The sequence below is a fragment of the Athene noctua genome, chromosome 39 (assembly GCF_965140245.1).
Source record: "Athene noctua chromosome 39, bAthNoc1.hap1.1, whole genome shotgun sequence".
In the NCBI taxonomy this organism is placed as follows: domain Eukaryota; kingdom Metazoa; phylum Chordata; class Aves; order Strigiformes; family Strigidae; genus Athene; species Athene noctua.
In genome coordinates, this window is record NC_134075.1 from 47147 (window position 1) to 65814 (window position 18668).

Consider the following 18668-nt stretch of genomic DNA (forward strand, 5'->3'; position numbering starts at 1 on the left):
GACTTGGGAGCACTGGGAAGATCCCAGTACTTGTCCCTCCCCCCAGCCCAAGATGGGGACCTAGGCATTTGGGCGCTTCTACTTCCCACGCCACAGTGGGGACCACAACCCATTCCCAGTCCATACTAGGAGGTCCCCAGTTCATACTGGAGGAGCCCAAAGCCCCTTCCTGGTATGGACAGGGAACTACAATTCCTCCTCAATCCATACTTGCAGCCCCCCCCACCCCTTTTCAGCGTGGACTAGAACATCCCTTACTCTGCCCCAGCCTACGCTGGGAAGCCTCCAGTCCACACTGGGAGCCCCTTTTCCCATTCCAGTACAAACCAGACCCCCACATCCCTTCCCTTCCCAGTCTGCAGTGGCAGCCCCCAACTCCTTCCCAGTCCATAACGGGAACACCCAAACAACAGTCATGGGCGTCAGGTTTATTCACGTCTTCGGCACCTCGCGGATCCCTGGGTCCCTCCCGCAGGGTGGGGGGACGGGGGCAATAAATAAGGAGGAGGGTGAGAAGGCACCCAGGGTCGGGGGGCAGGAACTGGGTTGCAGCGGTCCGTACTGGGAGAACCCATATGCGCATCAAGATCCCAGTCAGGGTGCCCTACCGGTCTATATTGGTCCATACTGGGAGAACACAAGGCCACACGGGTGAAAAAATCCCAGGCAAGATGTTGTACTGGTCCATACTGGGAGGACGCAAGGCCACGTGGGTGAAGAGATCCTGGGCAAGATGCTGTACTGGTCCATACTGGGAGGACGCAAGGCCACATGGGTGAAGAACTCCCAGTTGGGCTGCCATACTGGTCCGTACTGGGATGACTGAAGGCCATGTCAATGCAGTGATCCCAGCTGGGATGCTGTACTGGTCCATCCCGCTCCAACCCAAGGCGATGTGTACGTGGGGCTCCCAGTTGGGCCTCCAGACCCTTCCTGGTTCATACTGGTCTGGCCCAAGGCAACGTGGATCCAGCAGCTCCCATCTGGGACATCGTAGCGGTTCGTACTGATTTATACTGGGATGCCCCATGGTGACACAGAACCCCAGAGGGGAGGCGCTGCGCTGTACTGGTCCATACTGGGGTGTCTCTGGATCCCCCAGGGGGATCTGTGGGCTTCCAGGGGGGTCTGTGGAGCCCCATCTGGTGCCGACAGGGGTCTAAGAGGTCCCTGAGGACAATCTACAGGGCTGACCTAAAGCTCCCCCCAGGGGCGTCGAAGCATCCCCCACGCTGGCCTAGAGGTCTCCATGGTAACCTACTGTGTAGTCATGGGGGGCTCGGAGGGAACTTGGGGGCCTCCACTTGGGCGTGTCTGTGGAATCTCTATGCTGCCCTACAGGTCCCAACATTGGTCTCTACGTCCCCAGAGAAGACCTACGTCCCCAGAGTCCTCTGCTGGTCCCCATGGTGGCCTATGAGTCCCAAAGATATACAGGTCCCTCGCCATGTTTATGGGGTCCCCACGCTGGCCTACAGGTCCCCACATTGACCGGGGGCTCCCCATGGTGATCGGGGTCCCCAGGTGGTGTCTATGGTATCCCCACGTCATTCTACGGGTCACCCCGTTGGCCGAAGGCTCCCAATGGTGGCCTAGGGGTCCCCAAACGGGACCTACAGGTCCCCACGTGGTGTCCATGGGGTCCCCACGTGGTCCCCCATGTCCCTGCAGGGTCCCAGCAGGGCCCTTGTGCTGCCCCCAGCCTGCCGGCGCCCCTAGCCCGTGGTGGGCCCCCCTGGGGGCGTGCCCCCCCAGCCCTCCAGGTAGCGGGCGAAGAGTCCCTTGGCGCGGCGCAGGACGCGGGGCAGGTGGTGGCGCCGCACCAGGCGGTCGAAGTGCATGGCCACCTCGTTGTAGTCCCCGGCCCGCGCCATGACGGCCTCCCGCTGCTCCAGCAGCATGGCCAGGCAGAGGAAGAGGAGGAAGGGGTTCCCCTGCCCCAGCTCCTCCGGTGGCGGCAACGGCGCCCCATCATCCTCCAGACCCACCTCCTCCTCCTCAGACGAGGAGGAGGATGAGGAGGAGGAGGAGGAGGAAGAGGAGCACGAGTCCTCCCAGGCCCAACCGCCCCCCCAGGGGTCCTCGGGGGTGTGAGCAGCCTCCCTGCCCAGGCTGGGATCATCACATACCTCTCTGGGGTCTTCACCAACCTCTCTGGGCAAGTTGGGGGTGTTGTCAACCTCTTCGAGGGTGTCAGCAACCTCTTTGGAGACCTCGGGGTCTTCGCTGATGTCTTTGGGATCTCTGTCGATCTCTCTGACCACGTCAGGGTCTCCCTCAATCCTCCTAGAAACGCTACGCTCATCACCAACCTTTTCCAGAGCGTTCAACTCTTCACGTACCTTCTCAGAGGTATCGCGACCTTCGCGAGTCTTCTTGGACGTGGAGGAATCAGCACTTATATTGGGATCTTTGCCGGTCTTCTTGCAGACATCAGGATCTCCACGAACCGTTTTGTGGATGTCTGGTTGTTCATCCATCTCCTTGACAGCACTGGCACCTCCGCTGACTTTCCTGGGAACACCAGGCTCTTGGTCAACCTCCTTAGAGACACTGGGGTCTTCTCCGACATTCTTGAGATCATCGGAGTCTCGACCGCCATCACAGGGAACTTTGGGATCCTGCCCGATACCCCTGGGGACCTTAGCACCACCCTGGACCTCGCCTGAGGCCTTAAGGCTGCCCTGGCCATCCCCGGGGACCTTGGCACTGCTGCAAACATCTTGGGAAATCTTTGGATCCTCTTTGTCATTCCAGGAGCTGTCAGGATTAAGTTGGACACCGCCAAAGACCTCAGGTTTCTCATGGTCTCCTCCAGGGCTCTTGGAGCCAGCCTGGACGTTGCTGGAGCTCTCTATAACCTTTCGGTCATCCTCAAAGCTCTTAGGACCCTCCTGGACGTTCTCTGAGGTCTCAGGACCCTCTTGGATGTTGCTAGAACTCTTTGGTATCTTGTGGTCATCGCCAGAGCTTGTGGGTGCCTCTGGCACATCTGCAGAGACCTTGGAACCATCTTGGACACCGCTGGTACTTCTGGAATCCTCCTGCTCACCCCCGCAGAACTCGTGGTCGCCTCGACCACCGGCCGCCTCTGCAGGGGCCTCGCTCTCCCTCTGCTGCCGGCGCCGCCGGCGTGGGGGCCGGGGCCGCAGCCCACGCCGCTCACGCAGCCCTCGGCGGGCCCGGCGGGGCCCCAGGGGGGCACCCAGGAGGGGTATGCCGTCCGGGGGGGGCGGCGGGGCAGGCGGCAGGGAGCTCCAGGTGATCTCCAGCACCCGCAGAGCGTCTTCGAAGGCAAACTCCCGCTTGAGCTCCAGTAACAGCCAACGATAGCAGAAAAGCAAGTCGTGAGCGCCGCGGGCGGCCAGGAAGGCCCAGAAAGGGGGATCGGCGCGGCGCAGGAGGCGCCGGAGGTGGGCGAAGGCGCGGGCCAGCCCCCGGCCGCCGGGGCGGAAGCGGGGACCCAGGCGGCGCATGAGGGCGCAGAAGCAGAGGAAGGCCTGGGCCTCGTCGTCCAGCACGGCCAGCAGCGGGGCGGCCACGTCCGACATTCCCTGGCAGTAGGAGAGACGCGGGTGCCCCAGCGCAAAGGTGGTGAGCAGAGCCTGCAGCGCAGCCAGGTGGGGGTGTCCCTCCTCGGGGCCGCCAAAGTAGGGGTGGCCCCGGTCAGTGCGCACCACGTCCTTGCGCACGGCGGCACCCACCAGCGCCAGCTCGGCCGGGGCTGCCCGGGCGGCGAGCAGGGCCTTCAGCGCCGCGTACTCGCCCGCCTTGTGCCGCAGGTGGGCCAGCCGCTCCTGCCCCGACAGCCCCGCCGGGAAGACGTTCAGCAGGTACCGCCAGACCACCTGGGAGAGTGAAAGATGGGGCAGAGGGGGTCAGGGACCCCGAGCGGACTCAGGGAGGCCGGTGGAAGCCGGGGGAAACCCACCTTACGCAGGCCAGGCTCGACGCCGCCATGGTAGATGTGGAGACGCAGGTCGTGCGGCCGCAGCAGCCGCCCACCGGGGCCCAAGTAGGTGCGGAGGTCGGCGTCGCTCAGGGGGGCACAAGGGGGCGGTGGCAGAGGCGGTGAGGGAGGGGACCCCTCAGGCCACGCCAGGGCTGCCTGTGCCCGGGCCAGCGTCCGGCCCACCTGTGAGGAAACGGGTCACCCATGGTGCTGGGAAGGACCTGAATGTGCAAGGAGCTACAGCACAGAAAAACTGGAAACACTAGTGGAGAAGAACTGAGAGTGAACTAGAGAACAGCTAGGATGCCAAGAAGGGTCTTTAAAAAAACCAGAACCACTGGGAGGTCACAGGAGGAGCGCTCCACAATCTCTCAGCAGGGTAAGGGAACCTAGTGCCCCCTCCCAAATGCCCAAGTCCCACTTACCTGTGCCAGCAGGGCCTGGGTGAAGGGCAGTGCTGCAGCCAGGAGTGAGCGGCGCTCGGGGAGGGGCTCTGCTGCTGCCACCTCCCGGGGGCTGATGATGTCCCAGTCCTCCAGCAGCGGGCCTGCGGCACCCGGATACCTAGGTCCCTCCACTCGGCACCCAGGTCTCCATTCTGGCACCCACCCAGACACCTGGATCCCTTCCTGACACCCCCCCTAAGAGAACTGCACATCCCCGTCTCCCCGTGCCACCCCCTGGGGATGCTGGGGTTCCCCCTTTCTAAAACAAGAGACTCCACCCACCCCTCTGGGGCCCTGCCTCACCGACCCAGATGTCCGAGTCCCACCACTCTCCTGACGCCGGGGACCTCCACTCACTTTCGGCGGGGGGCCGGACATCAAGGCGCAGGCGCAGGGTGGGCCGGGCGCAGGCAAAGGCGGCCGCCAGGTCCCCATCGCTCAGCAGCGGAACGAAGGTTTCCTGGCCCTGGGGGTCACGGGCCGCGAAGCTGACTGAGAAGCTCTTCTTCCTGAGGGGACCCGAGAGAAAGCTCAACAACCGAGGCCCCCCCAGGAGATCAGGCAGCCGGCGGGGGGGCCCGGGCTCACCCCTGGAGATCGAAGGCGCGGGCCAGGATGTGCTGCAGCACGTCCAGCGACGTGATCTGGGGGTCGACGGCGAAGGAGCGGAACTCGGGCGGCAGCAGCCCCTCGCTCTTCTGCAGGCAGCGTCAGCACGGCGCGGGGGGGGCTCAGGGCCCGGGCCGGAGCCCCGGCACTGCCGCCTCCCCCCGCCCAGGCCCAGCCCCTCACAGCTGCCCAAAATGGCGGCCGCATCCCGTCGCCGTGGCAACAGCGTCCCAGCGTCCCCCACGTGACGCGTCCGGCAGCAACCGCTGCCCGTTGACGACGCCCCCCGCCGTCGGTAACGCGACGGCCCCGCCCCTACGACAAGTAACCCCGCCCACCAACAAGTATCGCCCCGCCCCTCAGACCGTCCAGTTCCTCCTCCAGATAAACCCCGCCCCCTCCACCCTTAGCCCCGCCCCCATCCCCACCCCTCACCTTGACGCGCACGCGCACCACCTCGCACTCCTCCTCCACCACGGCCCCTCCCCCGGGGCAAACCCCGCCCCCCGCCGCGGCCGCCATGGTGGGGGCGGGGGGGGGGGCTCCGCGCAGACGCAGAGCGAGAACCCGGAGGGGGGGGGGTGGGGGTGTCGTGCCTCCACCGCCCCCCTACCGGGAAAGCGGGGGGAAGGTGTTACGTCACCGTGCTGACGTCACGCGGCGCCCCCTCAGTGGAACTCGCAGGGCGCGGGGGAGAGCCGGAGCGGCGCCGCGAGCTTCCCCGTCCTGCGGCCGCGGCGATGGCAACAACATCCGGGTCAGCGCCCGGAAGTGACGTCACCTGGGCGGAGCAATGCCACAGCTCAGCCCCCGCCCGCCCCCCGAACGGAGCCAATGAGGCAGCGGCAGCGGTTCACAGGGGTTTATTAAGAGAAGGGGGGAACCGAGGGGGCGCATGCGGGACCCCCCTTAAAGGGGCAACACGCTCCTGGAGGGGCCACCCCCTCCTTAAAGGCGCGTCTTCCCTTAAAGCAGCAACGTCCCCGCCGGCCAGCGCGTGGGGGAGGCGGCGCCTACAGCAGCGGGGCAGGGCGGGGGCCTCGCCCCGCCCCTCAGGGGGGCCCGGGCGGGGCCGCGCGCTCCTTGCTGAGCCGGGCCAGCTCCTGCGTCAGCGCCTCCAGGTCCTGGGGGAGACGGAGGCGGGGTCAGCGCACCCCGCCCCGCCCCCGGCCCCACCCCGGCCCCGCCCCCGCCCACCTGGCCCAGGTGCAGGTTCTTGGTCAGCTGCTCCTCCAACATGTTCTGCAGCTTCTTGTTCATCTCCCGCAGCCCCTCCTCCCCCGGCCCCGTGCCCCGCCGGGGGGGCCCGGGAGGGCCCGCGGCCTCTGCGGGGCAGCCGGAGCCGAGGTGAGCGCGGGGAGGTGGGGAGGGGCCGAGGGGTGCGGGGACGGGGCTCACCCAGGCGGCTGTCGCGCACGAAGCTCTGGATGATGGCGCTCTTGCGGCACAGGTCCTCAGCCATGGAGGCGCTGCTCACCTCCAGGTGTCGCACCTGGGGAGGGGGCAAAGGTGGCGGCAGTGACACCCCCCCCCATTGCCCTCCCCAGCCCCTCCCGTGCCACGCCAGTACCTTCTCCTCCAGCAGCCAGCGCTCCTGCTGGCTCTGGGCCAGGCGCTGGAACAGCTCCGCCACCTCTGCCGGGGACAGGCCCCCGCCGCCGGGGACCCCCCCACCGCCGCTGCCCCCCCCTGGGCTTCCTGAGCCCGACTGCAGGGGAGGGCGGGGTCAGGGGGGTTGTGCACCCCGGGCAAGGCCACGCTCCCATCCCACTCCAGTTTCCACCCCCGAGCTGGGGAGGGCCCAGGGCAGCCCCATTCCCCCCCCCCAACACAGCACCGCCCCCTGCTGTGACCCCATGCAGCCCTCACAGCCACACCCCAAACCCCCAGACACGCCCCTGGCCAAGCCACGCCCTCCCACTACACCCTGCCAGGCCACACCCAGCCCAGCTGTAGCCACGCCTACACAAGCAGCCCCACCCCATGAGGCCCCACCCCCACATCAGGCCCCGCCCACCTTGGTGCTGCCAGGGGCGGAGCCATCACGGCCCAGGGACGAGAGGCTGCTGCTGTCGCCCCCCGGCCCCCGCCCGGGGGAGCCCCCCTCCAGCCCCAGCTCCTCCAGCCCTGCCAGGGCAAAAAAGGGGACCCAGGTGTCTGAGGCGGGCCCACCCCTCCTCCAGCTCTGGGGGGGAGGAAAGGGGGGCCAGGCGCTACCCAACCCTGGAGGACCCAGAGGTCTGGGCACCCCCTTCACCCCACACCTCCAGAGAATGCTGTCACCCCCATCCCCACACCCCCACGGGTTCCCCACCCCAGGGCACGGTGGCATTTAGGACACCCCCAGCACCCATTTTCCTCCCACCAGCAGTCTCCAACAGTCCTGCAACCCCCAACCTGCAGACCCAGGACTGCCCAGGTGTCCCGCCCTTGAAGGGATCCCAGTGCCTGGAAGCCCCCCCCGCAGTTCCCCAGGGAACCCCCAGCGTCCAGCTACCGCTGCGCGCACGGGTGGGCGCCAGCAGCTCCTGCAGCCGCTCCTGCAGGCGGTCAGCCCGGCGCCGCTCCAGCTGCAGCTGCCGCTTCAGGTCCTTCAGCTGTGGGGGGGGCAACGGGGGGTGGGGGTCAGGGCCCCGCGCAGAACCCCGACCTCGAGGCCCCCCCGCACCGCCGGGGTCCCTCACCGCGGCGCTGCCCTTCTTCTCCAGGATGCGCTGCCCGTCGCGGACGTCCTTCAGCTCCTGGGGGAACAGAGAGAGGGGAGGAGATTTGGGGGGGTCCCAGAGAAGACTTTCGGGTGCTGAGGGGAGTCTGGAGGATCCTGGGAGCTCAGAGGGAACCCAGGAGAATACAAGGGGCCAGGTAGAATTCGGAGAAGGAACCCAGAGGAGTCTGGGGACCCTGGGAGGGGATTTGGGGGCGTACTCTAGGTATCTGAAGGTCTCTGGTGGGGGATCTGTGGGCCTCTCCACAGGGGAACTGCAAGCCCCAGTGAGATTTCTGGTGGTCTCAGGAAGGCTGGAGGATGCCATGGAAGTGTATCTGGGGTTCCCAGGGGGGCTGTGAGGGGGTCCTGGTGGCTCAGGGAGGGGCGCTGGGGGACAGGGTGGCTGCTCTGAGGGTCCCACAGATGTGGATTTGGGGGTACCTGGCGCAGCGCCCGGTCCTCAGCCTCCTGCAGCTCCCGCTGCCGCTCGGCATCCCCCAGCGCTGCCTGCAGCTCCCCAACACGGCCCTGGGGACAGCAGAGGGTCACACCCAGTCTGGGCACCTATAGGGCTCTATAGGGCTGCGGGGGAGCAGACATGGCTTCTGTAACATCCCTGGTGCTCCTACAGACTTCTTGAGTCTGGTAGGGTCCCTACAACAGGCTCAACACCACTCTTCATTGAGTTCCTACAGATGTTGTAGCACTTCTGGGTTCCTACGGCCTTCAGAAAGCCACAGGTCATCCTATAAATCCTATAGGGAGCGATGCACCCCACCCCGTAACGTTGTATAAAAAGTGCTTTTAGCTCTTCCGATGCTCCACGGTGTCTATAGATCCTATATAGCCTCAAATAACTATACGGGCTCCTTGCAGCTCCTCTGCACCCCACAGCACTCTCAGTGTTTCATAGAATCACAGAAGTCCTTACCATCTCTGCAGTACCCCAAGGTTTTTTGCATTTTCCACACAGCCACAATAGACCCCTGGGGTCCGATGGGGGATCCCCTATAGCCTCGCGCTCACCTCCAGCTCGGCCCGGTGCTGCTCCGCGCGGGTGCGGATGGCTGCTGCGTGCTCCTGCGCCTGACGCTCCAGCTGCTCCTGGGGGGAGACGGGACGGGCTGGGGGTGAGGGGGGTGTCCCCATCCCAGCGGGGAGGCGCGACAGAGGAGAAGGGGGTGCTGACCTGCGCTTGCTGCCGGCCCCGCTCGCTCTCCCCGCAGGCGTCCTCCGCCTCTGCCAGCCGCCGCCGCAGCTCGTCCCGTTCCCCCGCACAGGCCTGCGGGCGCACCACCAGGCACACGCCTCGCACACGCACCCCGGGACAGTACCTCGGGGACCCCAAGTCCTCCCAGGACCTCAAAACCCCCAAGGGAGAGGGCCAGGGCACTTCAGGGACCCTAAATCCCCCCGGGGGACCCCCAAATCCCCCAGAATGAGGTCAGGAGCACCCTGAGGAGCCCTAAACCCACCCGTGGATCCCCGTGGTGAGACAGGGTGAGCACAGCAGGGACCTCAAAGCCCCCCCCAGGACTCGGGGGTTTTACTCCCAACTGAAACCCAAAACACTCCCAGGAATCCAAAACCACCCTCAAGAAAACCCCAACCTTCCTCCAGGGGATCCCAAACCACCCCCCATGGACACCCAACCCTCTGGGGAGCACAACCACTGCCCCAGGACCCCCAAGAGCCCCCCCAACCCCACCTGGAGCTGGGTGTCGAGGGCGTCACGCTGTGCCTGGGCCTCCTGCAGCTCCCGGGCCAGGGCCCCGCTCCGCTCCTGCAGCTCCACTTCCGCCTGCCGCCCCACACAGCGCTCTATAGGGCCCTGTAGGGTCTGGCGGTGCTGCCCGGGGCCGTATAGAGCTGCTCCAAGCTGCCCAGACCCAGACAGGGCTGCCCTGGGGCCATCAGCTGCCACACGGCGCTGTACAGAGACTACAGATCCCCACACTACACCGCCCCACATCATAGGGTGCTCCCCAAAAAGTCTGACACCAAGAGATGACCCTCAGGAGCCCCCCAACACACAAGTGCCCCCCAGTTTCTCCAGGGAGCCCCCCGGGACTCCCACACTACCATGGGGCACCCCTAGGACCCCAGCAACACCCCAAGGTGCTCCCTCAGGATCCCCCAATGACTGGGGACACCCCCCCGGGTGCCCCCACCTGGGCCGCAGCCTCCAGTTCCTGCTGCAGCCGCTGGTTCTCAGACTGGAGCTCCTGAAATTCCTCATCCCGCCGGGCCTGGAGCTCCTCCACCTCCGTCCTGGGGTGCATGGAGGGACCTGGGTGCCTGAGGGGGGTCCCCAGGCATCCCGGGCAGATGCTGGGCCCACCCCATGACCCCCAGGAGCCACCTACCGACTGTCCCTGAGCAACATCTCCTTCTCTGCCTGCAACTGGAGAAAACTGGTGGGGGAAAGGAAAAAAATAGATAAAAAACCCAGAAAACAGCCGCATTGCAACCTAAACAAATCCCAGATGTCCGAGCACTCTCACCTCTCCTGCTTCTTCCTCAGTTTCTCTTCCAGCTGGGGAGCAGCAACACAAACACCACTCTTAGGGGAACGATGACGATCCCTCTCAGCACTCACTGAGAACTCCCAGAACCCCTTAAGTGCCCTAAAGCCCCTCTGAGACCCCAGAAATCCTCCTGGGACACCCCCTGGACATCCCCAAATCCCTCTGGGCCACCCCCGAGGTCCCCAGGATCCCAGAATTCTCCGAGACACCAAAAGCCCCCACAGTCTCTGCTAAGGTCACCCAGAAGCTCCCAAATCCCCTCAAGAGCCCCCCAAAACCCTCTGGGACTCCAACCTTCCCAGATCTCCTATGGGAGCCCCCCTGACTCCAAATACCCCCAAATCCTCTGCAGGGCCCCCTAAAAGGACCCACCCTTACCTTGGCCACCTCTGCCTGAAGCTGGGCCACCTCCACCTGCAAGAGACCCCCAGAAATGCCCCCCATCTCCTAAGTTTCACCTACACACCTTCCCCCCTGCTATACCCTCACAGTCTCCTGCCCCAATTACTTTGTGTTTTCAGCTCCATTTTTACTGCACATCTCCCTCAAACTCTTCTCATCAAAGCCCACGCTGCCTGTGCAGCCCCAAACGCCCCTTATGCGTTCCCCGACCCATCTCGTTCTCTCACAACCCTCCCACTCTGTTATAGACCCTCACTCCCTCCAGCGTCTGCATTTCTCCCCACACCCATTTATACCCCCGACCTCCCCCATCACCACCTATTTCCCTCAAAACTCTCCTCCCCCATACTTCTGAACCTTCTTTAGCCGCTCCAGATGCCCTCAAGACCCCCCCAAGCTTTCCACACACCCGACTCCCCTCACGACATACCTGGGCAGTGAGTGCTGGAAGTTCCCTGGGGGAAGCGTCACCCCCAGCCCCCTCCTCTGCCGGCTGCAGCTCCCTGGGGGCTGAGAGAGTGGGGAGTGAGACCCACATCCCCCCACTGAGCCCCATAAACACCCACCCAGCCCGACAGGGACCCACAGAACCCCCATACCCACCCAATGGGCCCTCCACACCCTGCAGACAGCCCATATCCCACCCCGTAGGCATCCATACTGCCCTACAGACAGCGACAAGACCCATACAAACACCCTCACCGCCCCCCCAACACCCGCCAGGGACAATCCCAGAACACCCCCAAAAATCCCAGAGAGCCCGACATCGCCCCTCAGGTGCTCCCTCACCATCTGCAGGGGCCAATGGGGCCTCACTATCACCAGCAGCCCCATCGGGGGGGGGCTCTGCAGAGGCCGGGGGGTCACGGGAGGGTCCTGGGGGCTCCCCCTCCCGCAGCCGCCGGTTCTCTTCCTCCAGTCCCTCGATCTGTGCACACAGCTGTGACCCCCTCCACGGTCAGACATCTGCAGGATCCCCCAGGCCCCTCCATGGGACCCAAAGAGATCCCCAAGACCACCCAGAAGAGGTTGCGGAGCCCCTGTGGTGACACTGGTCACCCTCAGAGACCCCAAAATGTCCCTGGAACTGACACTGGCGACCCCCAGGGATTCTTTAGGTCCCATCCTCCCCCCCCAGTGAGGCAGAGCCTCCCAGACTGGCATTAGGGACCCCCCAATAACCCCTAAGGTGGCATTGGGAAGCATTAGAAACCCCCAGGATGGCCTGAGAGATATAAAGAGGGGATATCGGGGTCCCTAGAGGGCCCGGAACCCCCACCTTGGCCAGCTCACGCAGAAGGGTGCTGTTCTGGAGACGGAAATCGTCCTCCTGGCTCTGGAGCTTCCCCTGCAGCATCCGTGTCTCCCCCAGTAGCGCCTCCACCTCCTGAAGGGGGGTCCACCACCGGTATCCTGTGGCCAGGACCCCCAGAACTCCCCCCAGGCTCCCTGCAGACCCCCCCAGACCCCATAGCATCCCCCGCAGTAACCTCTGGCACCCCTTAGCACCTGCATGGACCCTATGGAGACCTACAGGTCTCACCCAAGAGCCCCTCAAGATCCCCTGAGATGCCCCCCGATGGTGACTAGACTCCCCAGAGACCACCCAGGATCCCCAGGAACCCACCCAGCATCCCTAGAGACCACCTAGACTCACCCAGCACCCTTGCCGGCACTGCAGACACCTTGCCGGCACTCACAGGAGCCCCCCAAGACTCCCCCCAGCATCCCTGGAGAGCCTCCAGGGCATCCCAGCACATCCCAGGGCCCCCCAGCATCCTGAGAGACCCTCTACGCCCCCCCAGCACCTCAAGAAACCTCCCAGTATCTCTTAAGGACCTTTCCAACCTTCCTCCACCAGCACTAGAGATGCCCCCAGGAAACCCTCAACACCGTTAATGATGCCCCAAGACCCCGCCCCAGCACTTAGACAAAACCCCTCAAGGCCCGCCCTCCCAGCAGCCACAGAGACACCCCCCAGGACCCACCTGCGCCTTCTTGCTCTTACTGAGAGCCTACAAGAGAAAGGAGCGGTCGCAGCGGGGCCGGGGGCGGTGGGGCAGGTCAGAGCCCACGGTGGGGACTCCCCTCACCTTGTTGGCCTTGGCCAGATCCTTGTCCAGCGCCTGCACCCGCTGCCGCAGCCCCAACAGCTCTGGGGGAACACGAGCCGTCAGTGAGGCGGCAGCCGAGCCGAACCGCCCCCCCCCCGGGGTACCCCATCGCATCCCGCCCCCATACCGGCGCCGTTCTTCCGCAGCTCATCCGAGAGGCGGTAGTTCTCCGTCCGCAGCTCCAGCAGCTGCGCCTGGGAGGGGGGAGCGGGGTGAGCGGGGCGGCGGCGGGCAGAAAGCCCCGGGCCCCGCGCCCGGCCCCACCTGCATCCGCTGGAACTCCTCGGCCGACAGGGCCTGCGCCATCTTGGCGCCGCGGGAGGACCCCGCGGGGCGGAGCCGGAAGCGGACGTTCTGGCGAGCCCGCGGGAGACGTAGAGACGCGGACGTGACGCCAGGGCCACAGAGCTGGCGGCCGCCTCGGCGGGCAGAGGGGCCCTGCGGGGACCATAGAGACGGTCCCGCCGCGGAGGGGCCGTGCAGGCCCCCGGCACCGAGGGCGGTTACGCAGCCCCAGGGCACCACAAGGCCCACGCTGCCCCCCCGCGCGGCTCGCGGACTGTCCATAGGCCCGGTACGGACCGCGCCGCTCTGTAAGGGCCGTAGGCACCACCCTCCTTCTGTAGGGTGTCCCCCCCCGAGGGGTTCGAGGCCCCGCAGCGATCCCCTCGGCTACACCGGCCCCCTGGGTGCCACAGCCCTTACAGGGAGTCCCCTGGTCCCCCCGGGGGGCTGCCAATCCTACAGAAGCCCCTCCCCCGCTCTGTAGGCCCCGCCCCCGCTCCCCGGCAACGGGCGGCTCTTCGTTAACAAACGTTTATTTCCCACGCGACGGTTTCCGTACAAAATCGGAGGGGGGAATGGGGGGCAGTCCCTTTAAGGGAGCCGGTGGGCGGGGCCTCTAAAAGAGGGCGGGACCGGGGGAGGGTTAGTACGGTGGGCAGAGCATGTGTGAGTGACAGCGGGGAGGGCGGGGTTTCATGTCTGAGGGCCCAGCCCCCAGGAGCCCGCCAGTTGGGGGGGTGGGGGGAGCTGAAAAAGGGGCGGGGCCAGCCGTGGGCGGAGCCTCTCCATGGGGCAGGACGCGGGGGGTGTCTTCCCTGAGGGGCGGGGCTTTCCCCTGAGGCGGGGCTGCCTCTGGAAGGGGCGGGGCTGAAGATGAACCATAAAAGGGCCACACCCAGTGAAGCCCACGCCGGCGCCTTAAAAGGGCCACACCACACGCCCTCCATAAAAGGGCCATGCCCAGCCGAGGTCCTTTAACGGCGCCCACCAACTGGGCGCCTTCAAAGGGCAACGCAGTGCCATCCTTAAACAGGGCTGTCCCGTTCTAAGGGCCTTAAAAGGGCACCCTGTGAGGCCCACCAGAAACAGCCATTGGGGTGCTGGGGTGGGGCCTCAAGGGGTGCACGGGGGCCCTTCGAAGGGCCACGTGGTGGGGAGGGTCCTTACATGGGCCACGCCCGAGGGTCCTTAAAGGGGCGACGTGGGCGGCGCTCAGGAGTCGTCCTCCATGCTGAGGCTGCTGCGGGGGCTGGAGGCGCGGGAGGGCCCGGGGGAGGCGAGGAGGGCGCCAGGAGGGCCGAGGGGCGACAGTCCCCCACTGTCATCCATCAGGATATCATCCAAGCTCCCCTCGGCACCCCCCAGGCCCAGAGGCAGGCCCAGCCCTGGGGGCAGGTCGTCAGCCAGTGCCAGGTCCAGGAGGCACTGGGGAGTGGGGGGACCCCCTGGGGGGAAGGGGGGGCCCCCAGGGGCCTCCTCGCAGCCCCCCTCGGCCGCTGGCGCCGCCGGAGGGCTCAGGGGGAGCCCGTGCAGCTGTGCCTGCAGCTCCAGCTCCTAGGGGGGCAGGGGAGGTCAGCGATCCATGGGCCCAAATATACCCCCCAGTCTCACAGGTCTCCCCAGACCCCAGCTCAGCCCAACCAGCCTCACAATAACACAATAACACCCCCATTCCCCCGGTTCCACTCCCCCTGGCCCCATGGGCACCCCTCTCCAGGTGACTGACAAACCCATAATGCTCCCATAGCCCCACGAAGCCCCCAAAACCCCCAGTCTACCCCTCTCTGACCCTGTACCCCCAAACCCAGTCCCACAGAGCCTCCCACCTCTGCTGCAGCCCCTCAGACTCCCAGTTCCACCCTCTCCAGTGCCATAAACCACCTCCTTAGACCCATAGGACCCCCCCTCCAGCCCCCCCGGACCTGGACGCGGAGCTGGAGGCTGCGGTTTGCCTGCTCCAAGCGCTGCTGGTGCAGCTCGAGCTCCCGGGAGCGCTGCGTCTCCTTCTGCAGCTTACGGATGTAATCCACCGAGGCTTTCAGGATGGTGCCCTTGTTCCAGCGCATCTCCCTGCCGGCATTGTAACACCTGGGTCCCGCTAGCACCTGCCGTCGGTGCCCCCAGATGCCAGGGTCCCTCACAGGACCTGCTGCGGACCCCCAGCAGCCACCCAGATGCCAGGGCCCCTTGGGGAGTGGGGTCCCCCACTCACGGGTCGTTGGATTTGGGGATGAGAGTCCCTAGTTCCTTGATGCGGTCGTTGATGTTGAACCGTCGGCGCCGCTCGACTGCGGAGAGAGGGGAACACGCATCAGCCCCATGGTAGCTCCCCAGGCCCTTCCGGCCCCCCCTTTTTTCCCCAGCTCACTCAGGTTGTGGTTGTCCTTTTTCTGCCGCTCCTTCAGCAGCGCCTTCGCCTCCGTTTCTGGGGACGGGGAAGCAGCCATCAACAACCCCAGGGCAGGACCCCAACCCCTCCTGCCCGGCAGGGAGCCACCCTTGACCCTCCCTGCCCCACAGGGACTCCCCAAGGCCCCCCCTGGGCCCTTTCTTCCCCAGAGCCCTCCCTCCAGTCTCACAGCGATGCCCAGAACCCTCCTATACCCCAAAGAGACACCTGGGACCCCCTCCCCACCATAGCGAGCCCCCCCAGACCCCTTCTAGCCACATAAGGACCCCGCCAAGGCCCCCCCCCACCCCATAGGACCCCTTGGGCCCCCTCCCCCCAGGCCCTCCCACCCCCCTGAGATGGCCCCCCCTACCCGAGAGTTCGGCCTTGACACGGGGCAGCTCAGCGGGACAGGAACTGCTGCCCCCCTGGGGGGGGCTGAACACTTCCAGGAGGGGCCCGGGGGCGGGCAGCTGTAAGTGGGGGTGGGGTCAGCATGACCATGCCCCCCCGGACCACACCCCTCCAGACCACACCTCCCGCCACCCCGCCCCAGGCCAGCGCCCTCTTGGACAGGCTGGGAGCTGAGCAGGCCCCACCCACCTCCACACAAGCCACTCCTCTTGTGCTTGACCATGCCCACCCACCCCAACCTCCATCTACTTTGGCCACACCCCTCTGAGCAGGCCCCACCCTCCCCTGACCTGATTGGGAGGACCAGGCCATGCCCATATGACAAGGCCACACCCACCTCTCAGGCTCCACCTACTCAGCACCGCCTCTGCCCGTATACAGCAGCAAGCTCCCACACAAGCCCCATTGGCTGGTATAGAGTGTAAACGACGCCCCCAGATGCTCTAATGGGTGGAGCTATGATAAACCACACCCCCAGCCAGGCTCCCCATTGGCCACCCTACACTGTGGTTACAGCCAATGAGAAGCATCGGGCAGGGCTTGTACATGCCACACCCCTTCCAAGGGGCATTGCTTGTGGCAGTCCCCGCCCCCAAGGCCCTTAAAGGGGCAGTGCACCGTGTTCGGGAGCTGGAGACCACCCTCAGCTGGACCGAAGCTGAGCAGCTCGTCATAGCTGGATTCCAGGCTGATGATCTCATCGATGACATCATCAATCTGCGCGGGAGGGAATAAAACCACAAGTACCCATCGGAGCTTCTCAGGATCACCTCAGACCCATGGGGGCAACGTTCACATCCCCGGGATCGTATCCCCGTCCCCAGGCGTTGCATCATCGCTCCCCCACCCCCGACGGCCCTGCGGTCCATATCATGTCACCACCCCCAGAAATCACGTCACTGCCCCGAGGCATCGCATCACACACACCCCCACCCCGCCTGGTGCCAGGTGGCTCCATATGACATCACAGGACTGATTCACCCCCCCCACGCCACCTCACACCCCCCCAGTACCACACCCCATTCTGCAGGAGTGACATCACGACGCTCTCGTGTTGCATCATGGACCCCCCCCTGAATACTGCGGCCCCCCCATGGAACACCACGGCCTCTCCGTGCTGTTCTCCCCATCTCCGGGGGCAGTCTCATCCCTCACCTCTTTCTCAGAGCCGGGGCCGATGTGGAGCAGGGTGAGGGGGCTGGGGGGAGTGGGGGGGGCTGGGGGGGGGCCCGGGGGGCTCGGAGGGCCCCGGCCCAGGGCAGAGGTGAGGTACTGCCGGACCTGCTGCCGCTGGGCCGCCCGTAGGTGGTAGCGTGTGGGGTTCTCCAGGTGGGTCTGCACCTGAGGGGGGACATGGGGGGTGTCAGGGCCAAGGGGGCCCCAGCCCCCCCTTACCCAAGACCCAAAGACCCCCAATTCCCAGCATGCCATCCCCATATCCCCTCTGCCCCAGAGCCCCCCATATTCCCCCCATACCCTCCCTGCCTTCCCCACCCCGAAGCTCAGAGCCTCCCATATGCCCCCTGCACTGCCCCCCCCCCCCTCTCCTGGGGACCCCAATCCCCGCCTGACCCCCAACTCCCCCATTCCCCCCCCCCGGGGGTCCCCCATTTCCCAGCACACACCAGCTCCCTAAAGGTCCTCCAGTGTCCCATGACGCCCCCATCGTGTCCCCCCCCTTTTCCGTGGGGCCTCACCTTGAGCACTTCGGGGGGCACATGGGGGGGCGCCCGGGGCGGGGGGGCACCAACGGCGATGGCTGGTGAGGGTCCAGGCGTGCTGGGGGTTGCGGAGGGGCCGGGGGGGCCCCTCCTCTCCCTCTGCTCCTGCTCCTGCGCCTGCGCCCGCATCAGCTGCTGCCGCAGCAGCACCCGGGAGGAGGGGGGGGCCGCGGGGGGGGCCGCCATGGCCGCTGGGGGGGCCGGCCCCGCACTGCAGAGCAGAGGGTTAATGGCAGCGCGAGGGCTGAGGGGCCAGGGGGGGCTGGGGGGTCGCAGGTACCTGTGGGGCAGGGGCTGGCTCTTCAGACAGTAGAAGGTGCTGGGGGCGTCTGCGGGGCTCCCGGGGGTGTCTCCAGGCGTGTCCCCAGGGGGTTCACTGGGGGGGTCCCCGGGGGTCCCCCCTCCAGGCGGTTCCCACTCGATGTCAGCCACGATCCCCGACTCGGGCAGCACCGAGCTCAGGCTGTGCCAGGGGAGGGGGGTCAGCACCCACCGGCCCCCCAGATCCCCCTCCCAGCTCCCCCTGGGACCCCTCCCACAGCCCCTCACCCCCTCCCAGATCTCCCCGCACCCCCTCCTCACGACCCCTCAAAATCCCTCCCATTCCCCCGCACCCCCCTCCCAGAGCCCTCCCGGACTCCCCCCAAACGCTTCCTCACCCCCCCTGTGCCCCCCCCCTCCCGACGCCCCCTGCCCCGGGACTGTGCGGCCCCCCCCGGGCCCCCCTCACCTGAGCAGCCGGAGGGTGTCAGGGGCGCTGGGCCCCTCCAGCAGGACGTAGACCGTGGGGCGCCCGGGGGGCGGCGCTGGGGGGGGGCCGGGGGGCGCGGGGGCCCCCTCGGCCGCCCCACGGGACATCGCCGCCCCCCGCGCCCCACGGCACCGCTCAGGGGCGCCCTATGGGGCGGGGAGGGGCCCTGCGGGACGGCGGGGGGGGGGTTTGGGCCAGGGGGGCCCTATGGGGCGGGGGGGGGGGGGGCCGCGAAATGCTGGGGGGTGGCGCTGCCCCAAGCCGCGCGAAGGCCGGGGATGTGGGGGCTGCCGCGGGGGTGCGAGAGGTGTCGGGGGGGCCCTGCGGGGCCGGGGAGGGGGGGTCCCGGG

The 18668-nt window shown here is 66.5% G+C and overlaps 3 protein-coding genes across 9 annotated transcripts; all 3 read right to left on the bottom strand.

Annotated features, from left to right (window-relative positions):
• Window positions 1-408: 408 nt before the first annotated feature.
• Window positions 409-5749, bottom strand: TBC1D25 (TBC1 domain family member 25). 2 transcript variants are annotated; one of them, XM_074931064.1, is made up of 6 exons: window positions 5443-5749; window positions 4987-5096; window positions 4756-4907; window positions 4378-4499; window positions 3932-4135; window positions 409-3848 (listed from the first exon to the last, which is right to left on the bottom strand). In XM_074931064.1, exons 1-6 carry the CDS (start codon window positions 5527-5529, stop codon window positions 1716-1718), a joined length of 2808 nt encoding a protein of 935 aa, XP_074787165.1. In that variant the 5' UTR covers window positions 5530-5749; the 3' UTR covers window positions 409-1715. The 2 variants fall into 2 exon arrangements, with proteins under 2 accessions (XP_074787165.1, XP_074787166.1); XM_074931065.1 differs by lacking the exons at window positions 4378-4499; window positions 5443-5749 and having other exon boundaries at window positions 4987-5316.
• Window positions 5750-5869: 120 nt separating this feature from the next.
• On the bottom strand, window positions 5870-13129 carry GRIPAP1 (GRIP1 associated protein 1). 6 transcript variants are annotated; one of them, XM_074931067.1, is made up of 22 exons: window positions 13023-13129; window positions 12886-12952; window positions 12738-12799; window positions 12633-12659; window positions 11924-12031; window positions 11434-11584; window positions 11075-11154; window positions 10621-10656; window positions 10219-10277; window positions 10081-10128; window positions 9886-9985; window positions 9423-9593; window positions 8904-8996; window positions 8741-8818; window positions 8156-8242; window positions 7692-7748; window positions 7517-7604; window positions 7025-7134; window positions 6578-6715; window positions 6406-6499; window positions 6205-6332; window positions 5870-6131 (listed from the first exon to the last, which is right to left on the bottom strand). In XM_074931067.1, exons 1-22 carry the CDS (start codon window positions 13062-13064, stop codon window positions 6060-6062), a joined length of 1896 nt encoding a protein of 631 aa, XP_074787168.1. In that variant the 5' UTR covers window positions 13065-13129; the 3' UTR covers window positions 5870-6059. The 6 variants fall into 6 exon arrangements, with proteins under 6 accessions (XP_074787168.1, XP_074787167.1, XP_074787171.1 ...); XM_074931066.1 differs by having other exon boundaries at window positions 7505-7604; XM_074931068.1 differs by having other exon boundaries at window positions 5872-6131; window positions 7505-7604; window positions 10219-10250.
• A 436-nt stretch (window positions 13130-13565) lies between these two features.
• On the bottom strand, window positions 13566-18548 carry TFE3 (transcription factor binding to IGHM enhancer 3). The gene is made up of 10 exons (XM_074931072.1): window positions 18298-18548; window positions 17848-18030; window positions 17544-17778; window positions 17002-17187; window positions 16465-16563; window positions 15806-15905; window positions 15412-15468; window positions 15256-15331; window positions 14966-15113; window positions 13566-14597 (listed from the first exon to the last, which is right to left on the bottom strand). Exons 1-10 carry the CDS (start codon window positions 18423-18425, stop codon window positions 14256-14258), a joined length of 1554 nt encoding a protein of 517 aa, XP_074787173.1. The 5' UTR covers window positions 18426-18548; the 3' UTR covers window positions 13566-14255.
• Window positions 18549-18668: the final 120 nt, after the last annotated feature.

What these genes read in the sequence shown, in the direction of transcription:
- TBC1D25 (XM_074931064.1), bottom strand. Translation starts at nt 5,529, where the DNA reads ATGGCGGCCGCGGCGGGGGGCGGGGTTTGCCCCGGGGGAGGGGCCGTG. An exon ending in CGCGCCTTCGATCTCCAGGG is followed by an intron (nt 4,908 to 4,986) that starts GTGAGCCCGGGC and finishes GGGTCCCCTCAG; the next exon opens with GAAGAAGAGCTTCTCAGTCA. An exon ending in CCCAGGCCCTGCTGGCACAG is followed by an intron (nt 4,136 to 4,377) that starts GTAAGTGGGACT and finishes GTTTCCTCACAG; the next exon opens with GTGGGCCGGACGCTGGCCCG.
- GRIPAP1 (XM_074931066.1), bottom strand. Translation starts at nt 13,064, where the DNA reads ATGGCGCAGGCCCTGTCGGCCGAGGAGTTCCAGCGGATGCAG. An exon ending in AGGAGTTCCAGCGGATGCAG is followed by an intron (nt 12,953 to 13,022) that starts GTGGGGCCGGGC and finishes CCCCCCTCCCAG; the next exon opens with GCGCAGCTGCTGGAGCTGCG. An exon ending in ATCTGGCCAAGGCCAACAAG is followed by an intron (nt 12,660 to 12,737) that starts GTGAGGGGAGTC and finishes TTTCTCTTGTAG; the next exon opens with GCTCTCAGTAAGAGCAAGAA.
- TFE3 (XM_074931072.1), bottom strand. Translation starts at nt 18,425, where the DNA reads ATGTCCCGTGGGGCGGCCGAGGGGGCCCCCGCGCCCCCCGGCCCCCCC. An exon ending in GACACCCTCCGGCTGCTCAG is followed by an intron (nt 18,031 to 18,297) that starts GTGAGGGGGGCC and finishes CCCCTGGCACAG; the next exon opens with CCTGAGCTCGGTGCTGCCCG. An exon ending in GTCTCCAGCTCCCGAACACG is followed by an intron (nt 15,906 to 16,464) that starts GTGCACTGCCCC and finishes CCCCACTTACAG; the next exon opens with CTGCCCGCCCCCGGGCCCCT.